Source organism: Vespa velutina, chromosome 9 (genome assembly GCF_912470025.1).
Source record: "Vespa velutina chromosome 9, iVesVel2.1, whole genome shotgun sequence".
NCBI classification, from domain to species: domain Eukaryota; kingdom Metazoa; phylum Arthropoda; class Insecta; order Hymenoptera; family Vespidae; genus Vespa; species Vespa velutina.
In genome coordinates this window covers 5736757-5744256 of record NC_062196.1, presented here as the reverse complement: position 1 = coordinate 5744256, position 7500 = coordinate 5736757, and the positions used below count along the sequence as shown (strand labels likewise).

The 7500-nt window shown below is 34.8% G+C and overlaps 1 protein-coding gene and 1 long non-coding RNA gene across 11 annotated transcripts in view; one reads left to right on the top strand and one right to left on the bottom strand.

The window, feature by feature from the left end:
- Positions 1 to 7500, bottom strand: part of LOC124951467 (monocarboxylate transporter 3) — a 19091-nt gene that overhangs the window by 1189 nt on the left and 10402 nt on the right. For 6 of the 8 annotated variants that reach the window (XM_047499904.1, XM_047499907.1, XM_047499908.1 and 3 more), the window contains 9 exons: positions 3441 to 3741; positions 3176 to 3319; positions 2889 to 3094; positions 2570 to 2798; positions 2023 to 2477; positions 1673 to 1901; positions 1413 to 1588; positions 444 to 666; positions 64 to 311 (listed from right to left, as the gene is read on the bottom strand). In XM_047499904.1, the coding sequence (XP_047355860.1) occupies positions 64 to 311; positions 444 to 666; positions 1413 to 1588; positions 1673 to 1901; positions 2023 to 2477; positions 2570 to 2798; positions 2889 to 3094; positions 3176 to 3319; positions 3441 to 3741 (2211 nt within the window). Of the gene's footprint in view, positions 1 to 63; positions 312 to 443; positions 667 to 1412; positions 1589 to 1672; positions 1902 to 2022; positions 2478 to 2569; positions 2799 to 2888; positions 3095 to 3175; positions 3320 to 3440; positions 3742 to 6846 lie in introns of all 8 variants that reach the window. The other 2 variants (XM_047499905.1, XM_047499903.1) reach the window with 2 other exon arrangements.
- The window catches only part of LOC124951469, a 10124-nt gene continuing 9368 nt past the window's right edge, over positions 6745 to 7500 (top strand). For 2 of the 3 annotated variants that reach the window (XR_007101615.1, XR_007101614.1), the window contains exon 1: positions 6745 to 7500. This exon is cut by the window's right edge. This is a non-coding gene — a long non-coding RNA (uncharacterized LOC124951469). The other variant, XR_007101616.1, reaches the window with a different exon arrangement.

Genomic DNA, 7500 nt, shown 5'->3' with positions numbered 1-7500 from the left:
GAAAGAGGAAAGAATCACTCTCGTAATAATGCAAATGAAAAGTTACGAAGTTCGTTTAGATACCTGCGGTGTCGTACAACGTTTCATGGCGGGTGCCATGAAACTGGTGACCGTGCTTACGAGGAAGAAAAATCCTGCCATGAAAAATGGTATACTATAACTTTGTGTGGCGTCATAAACGGCACCAGCTAATGGCGAACCAACGATCGCTGCAGCTCCTCTGAATAATATGAGAAGACCAAATGCATTTGTCAACTTATCCAATCCCAAAAGATCCACCAAAATGATCGACGTTAATGAGATGTAACCGGCTAAAGTATTTAGAAGAATTTATTTTATATATGCAGTTGTTGTTTTTCTTAAATTGTTTCTTATTTTTTTTTGTTTGTTTTTCCTTTTATCTCAAACATTGTCTCAAATATTATGGATAAAGTATTACTTACATATTGCTATGCCAAAGAATATGCTCATGGCAATGTAAGCAGCATAAGTGTGACAAAATGGTGTAGCTGCTACAGCAACAGTTGATATAATTAAGCATATATTATTCAACAATAACGAATCGACTTGAGGAAAATCTGCGACGTAACCACAAGCTACACGTCCCACTGTGTTGGTTATACCAATAATGGATAATAAAAATGATGCAGAGTTGCTTTCAATTCCCTGAAATGAAAAAGAAAAAAAAAAAAAAAACGTGAATATTGTAATTTACATAAAAGGAAATATTAAATGTAAATACATAGTACATTTCTCGTTTCGTTTACAACAATGGCATCAATTTGATTGATAAAACATAAATTAAAAATATGGATGCCATCATCATATCCCTAAGCGTTCTCTCATTCGGCTTATTAGATTAAATCAATTCGAACGAAAAAGAACGATACTAGTGTTTTCTAATCGTAAGTGTCGAAAAATACGACGGTCGTTTAAACGTTTTATCAAACCTATCAGAATTGTCATTTAAATGGTAATTCATTCGAATTGTCTTTATTCAATCAATGAAAAATCCTTGAAATTGTTTGAACCTAACGAAGAGAAACTCAGATTGCTAATAATGATCTTAGATAAATGTAAAAGAAAGATGAGTCTCATCATCCTTAAGTGAAAGCGACGAAGAATGATTCATGGACAATCAAAGAATAATATGAGATACCTTGGACTTTTCCAATAAAAGCTTCGAATGTTCTAATGATAATAAATCATACGGACATGTTAAACTATACTTTGAAAACTGTTTAAGTGATATACATATATATATATATGTATATACATATTTGAAGTAGGTAATCCCATATAAATCTTGAGTACCATATAAATCTTGAACCGCTCAAATCGTTATTAATATAATATAAATATTTTTGTAGAAAGTCTTAAAATATTACTTGTAATAAAAATTTCATACTTACGTCTAAGATAGCAGCATCTACGAGATATACAAAAGGAACATATAATCCTGCCATACCGAAGACATTACTTATTCCAATAAGAAGAAAAACTGGATCCTTTAAGAGAGATACGTCCATCATTGTGGCTAAAGCTTCTTTAAATGAGTCAGGTAAAATTAAGCAGGGGCATAATGGTTCTGAAATATTTCATTGTAATATTTAAAATTTCGTTCAACCGTTGTCGACATTTGAAAATTAAATACATTTAATTGTCGACTCACGTTGAGGCGCTTTTTCTATGTCGATATCTTTCATTTCACCACGTACAGATTTCGGAATTGAAATGACACTTTGACGATAATTAGCAAGAGACTTTTGACTTTGATATTCTGGCAGATTAACCACGCTACCGCTGTAAAATATATCTTTCCTTGATAAAGGACGAATCATTAAAGGCTTCTCCTTCGGTATACGAGATGTACTTGTTGTAAAAGTTATGCTTTCACCGTCCTAAAAAAAAGAAAAGGGAAAAAAAAATAAAACAAAATAAAAAAAAACATCAAACAGTGTTGTAAAAAATCATTGAGTAAATAAATAAAAAAAAAATGGAATAATTGTAAAATAATATTACCTCAACTTCTGCATTGTTGTTACGTGATCCTAATACACTGCTAGTGGAAAGTCTTAAATGTAAACTTTTTCGAATGTCTCCATTTGAATTCAGGGTTGTTCTAGAATTCTTTATAGCGCTTAAACTTGGTTTATATCTTTCACCGGTACTTGTTTTACGGATTCTATCGAAGAATGGTACGGAACCATTTTTAGGCAAACCTTGCACATGTGTAGTAAAAGCTGGTTGCGAAGCGTTCCTTGGAATTATCGGCTTAATAATATCACCTTCGGGTTTCTCTATCGTATCCTTGTCTTTTTCATTTAAATTCTTTTTACTTCTTGATTTGGTAGAAGCGCTTTTTAAATCCATACTACCACTATTACTAGTTGCCCCGCTGGATGAGTGTTCTTGTACTTTTACTTCCGATATAGTTGGTAGGGTCGGCACCGTTGGAACTGGTGTTAAAGGAGTTCCTTTAATATCATGATTATTCAATGAGCTATACATTAAATTATATTACTAAGGATGCACTTTTTAAATATGACAAAAACTCTTAAGATTTTACCAGGCACTAATTGATCTAAATTGAAGCTGGAGTGTACACCCGGATCAATATTAATAGGCATTTTCATTCTTTTCTCCATAGATCCATCAGGTAGTTGCACCATGAAATAAGAACCACCTATACTTCCACGTTCCATTTGAAACCTCTTCTCCTCTGCCATTCTTTGTAACAATGGCTTTACAGAGGAAGTTTTTGGATATTCGAGGGGTCTCATCATTGCTCCAAATACCTACAAATAAGTCTCATTGTCGCAATCACAAATATTTTAAATAATATATCCTTAAGGAATATAAATAATCCTACGGGTTTCTTTACTTACTGCACAATTTAAAATAAGGCCTGCTAAGATTAAATTTGCCCCCTTCCAACTGTATGCTTCTAACAGCATGGTGGCAAGAGGAGCAAATGCAAACGTGCCAAACCCTGAGCCACATACCGCAATGCCCGTAGCAAGAGATCTTTTGGTTTCAAAATAATAGCCTACGCAAACTACCGCAGGAAGATATATTAAACCAAAGCCGATACCTGAAAGAAAGCATTAAAAGAATGACACCAGTTAAATATAATAGATACTATTGGTTAATTCATTCGGTGCACATTACGCACCTCCCATCACACCGTAAGTCATCATAAGCATATTTACACTGGTTGAAAATGTCGATAGTACAAATGCCGCAGCTCCTAGAAAACTTCCTGCCATACAGACAGCCCGACAACCATATTTGTTAGTCAGAGCACTGACAACAGGTCCTGTAAAAGAGAATAAGAAAAAAAAGAAAAAGGAGTAGCAGTGGAAGAATCAATAGTAAAGAAGGCAGTGCATAATTTATATAGAAGAAATGAAAAATTTAAGTGTAAAAATTTTGCGTACCAGCACTAAGATACATGCCAGAGAGTAAAGAACCGACCCAAGCAGTTTTGCCTTTCCCTTCCCCAAAATATTTCACGAATTCGCCAAGGAAAACGCCAAATGTATATGCGATCCCATCCACTATCATGTTACACATAAACGACGCAAACACAACCACCCAGCCATAGCCACCGTCCGGAGGTGGTGGTATGTCATGATATTCGCAAAGAGATCCTCCTTCGTCCTCCGGGGACGTCTCGTCGGCCGCTCCATCTGCTCCTGTTAGTCTCGATTGCTCTTCTACGGAGTACTCGCTCTCCGTCTGGAAAAAAAAAACAAAAAAAAAAAAAAAAAAAAAAAGAAAAGAAACAAAAATTACGAACCTGTTGATAGATTTATGAATTGGTTTTGTCAAGCAAATCATTAATTTAATTATGATTTCTCGACAAAATATACATATATATATATATGTGTATATATATTCGATTATTGAAATTCTTTGTGAATTATAATTTCAAATATATTATTTACATTTACGGCTATGAAAAGTAATTATTTCAGTCTATCCATTTACCTCCTTCCCCCTCCCCCCTCCCTGCTCCACATTCGTAATACAAATTTCAATGATTTTGCGCGTAAACAAAAAGAAAAGAAAAACGCATACGTGCGTTCTTCGATCGACACAAATAAATTAATCGTCAAACTTATATGTAGATAATGTTAATGGAAAACTTATGCCGCGTCCTTGCTTCGAGTAACGTCAATCCGCTCACCTTAAACGCTTTAAAGATTATTTGATTTCATGGATATTATTCGCGACTTGCAAAAGTCACTGAAACACGTTATTCCTCTCGATTGTATCGAATTAATTTATCGATGGTCGTTAGGAATAAGGAAAAAAAAAAAAAAAAAAAAAAAAAAAAATTTAAATAAAAAGAAATAAAAAGAAAAGTAAGAGTAATAAAATGGCGGATTAAAATTGTTTTGCGCGTTTCGAGATGGAGCAAAAGAGATTTTCCTCGTAGCGGAATAATATCGAGAGAGAGAGAGAGAGAGAGAGAGAGAGAGAGAGAGAGAGAGAGAGAGAGAAGCAAGCTTAAAAAAGAATAAGCAGATTTGTTTCCCGGAATAATATATAAAGAACGATGAAAAGAAACGAGTCAATTCCTAAGTAAACTCTCGACGTGCGGAATGTAATGCGATAGCCCAGTAGTTACACCTACCAGTTTGCACCACAACGAGATGATCTTAAAATGCAAACGCAAGCAACGAGATATTATAAATGCTTAGCTTTGATTTTATCAATGCCCGCGACTAGATTTACTATTTAACGTTGGATTTAATGATAAAAGCCCGCATACGTTTACATAAAACGTAGAAGAAGAAGAAGAAAATGTTAAATAATACGACTATCCAACAAAACGAATAAATAATATAACGGATGACTGAATAAAAAAATAAATAAAAAAAGAAAGGGAAAAAAAAAAAAAAAAAGAAAATTATTTTCGATCGATTCAAACACGTTACCATCTCGTAATAAAATAGTTATAAGAATTATTTCATTTCATAAATATTATTCATAGAAATGCGTAACTCTAATATATACGATAATTCAATCCATGTTAATTAACGTTTAACGATAATTACATTGATCTGTTCGCAAGATTGATGTTCTATATAATTGCGAGGAACACTTGCGCGAACATGCGCTAGCTAGTTACGATGCTAAACATTTCGTACGGCATGTTTCATTCTCGATTGCTTATTTATCTTACGAGGCCTCCTATATCTATAATATTTCCGTATAAACAAGGAAACTACGTGTGCGCATACGTGTTTCTAAACGTTTACGCATCATCTTCTGTTATTTAAATTTAGAATTAATAGCATTTCCTTCTAAATTTAGAATGGCTAATCTCTAAAACGTTAAAACTTTCTTCGTTCCCGTGAAATATTCTTTTCTTTTTATTAAATTTAGGATTCCTTCGTCGTCGTCGTCATTATCATCGTCATACTTTATTTTTCGTAAATAAAAGATCCCGTAAAAATATTCTATTTTATTAGATCTATTCTAAACTTAAAATTCGATATGATTTGATTTGATATTTCGAATAACGATCTAAATCGATATAGAAAATGTAACATACAATTGGAATAGATTTTTAAAATCATTTTGGATCCAAGAGTTTCAAGACAATCCCTCCCCGAATGACTTATAAGAAGAGAGCTTCGAGTAGAAGGTCAGACACAAGTCGATCAGCTGTTTCGCTGTCATTAGAATTGCCAATGTTACGTGACGCCACCTAACGCCGGGGGGCACGAAGCTAACGGGCGACGCTCGCTTTCGACCTTGTTTTGTTTCATACGCGGCTTTCATACGAAGAGAAGCGCGGAGTTTCTTTCTCTTTCTCTCTTTCTCTCTGGCAATGCGCGTAAATAAATAAATAAGGACGCACGCTACAACGATCATTGTCGGATGATAGTAGCCAACGCATGAGAGAACACACATGAAACGTTAATTAATCCTTCAAGGAATTGTCAAGTATATTGGGAATTAATCATTTTTTTTTTTTTTTTTTTTTTTTTTTTTAACATCGAATAAAATTCTTGAACAACGATATATTATTATTAGTACTACTACTATTACCACTATTATTATTATTATTATTATTATTATTATTATTTTATTATTATTATTTTTCTGATTATTCTCCTTATTATTATTATTATTATTATTATTATTATTATTATTATTATTATTATTATTACTACCACTACTGTTACCATTGCCGGTATTATTAATGCTACTTTATTCCTCATCCAATACAATACACATGGACGCATTCAAAATGCCCGCTCATTTTTTCCACCCTTTTCTATTCTTCTTATATGTATATACATATGTAAAAAAAAAAAAAAGAAACGAAAAGAAAGAAAAGCATAACACACGTATTGGTGCATGACGATAAAAAAAAAATAATAAAAAAAAAAAAAAAAACTTCGCTCGTAATATTTCCGTCAGACATAATTAAGGAAATAAGTACGAGCATAAAATTTTCAAATGTTAGAGGAAGAAGAGAGAAAAAAGAAGAAAAGAAAAAAGAAAAATAAAAAAAAAACAGAGGACACTGCGATAGGGCCGTCGATAAGGACAAAATTAAAAACGATTACATTCGAGCCAGGTATTCGAAGATCGAAAGCATGAAGTGCGACTACTGTCAAGGCTAGTCACGTGTTCCACGGAGATTCTGAATCACAGCGGGGAACAAAGACGTGTTGTATGTAGTCACTGCCATCAGGAGAGGGAGAGAGAGAGAGAGATCGAGAGAGAGAGAGGGAGAGAAAAGAAAAAAAAAAAGAAAGATGGTGGTTCTTGGTGTGAAATAATTAATAAAACGGAAAAAGATAATCCCTACTTAATACATACCGTGCTGATTTTTCGCACGCGACGCGAGCCGTACGTGCTGTACTGCGACTTGTTGAGCGACACGCGCGACATTCTAACGACCGCCTTATAGTCACTCTCCTCGCTCCTTCCTCGGCTCCTCTTTTTTAACGTTCAGAGTTCTATTTTCGTAGAGTGCGCGCAGCTGCGCGCGCGCGCCGCGTTAAGAAACGGACAGAAGGAGGAGAATCGGCCGAAAGAATAAAGAATAAAGTATACGACCAGAGAGAGAGAGAGAGAGAGAGAGAGAGAGAGACGTGGACAGACAGACAGAGGGGAAGAGAGGGGAAGAGAAACGAGTATAAACGAGTAGAGATTCAATATACAGAGAGGGAGAAAGAAAGAAAGACAGACAGAGAGAGAGAGAGAGAGAGAGAGAGAGAGAGAGAGAGAGAAAGAGACAGGATAGCGAAACAGGCCGGGAAAGAGAGAATAGAGAGAGAGAGAGAGAGAAAGAAAGAGCGAGAGAGAGAGAGAGCAATGAGAAACAGAAAGGTAAAGAATAGTATTAAGGATGAAGGGAGGGAGGGAGAAAGGGAGGAAGGGACAAAAAGAGAGAGAGAGAGAGAGAGAGAGAGAGAGAGAGATAGAAAGAGAGAGGAGTCCTTCTTCCCTTAGGTTCTCTCTCTCGGGTAC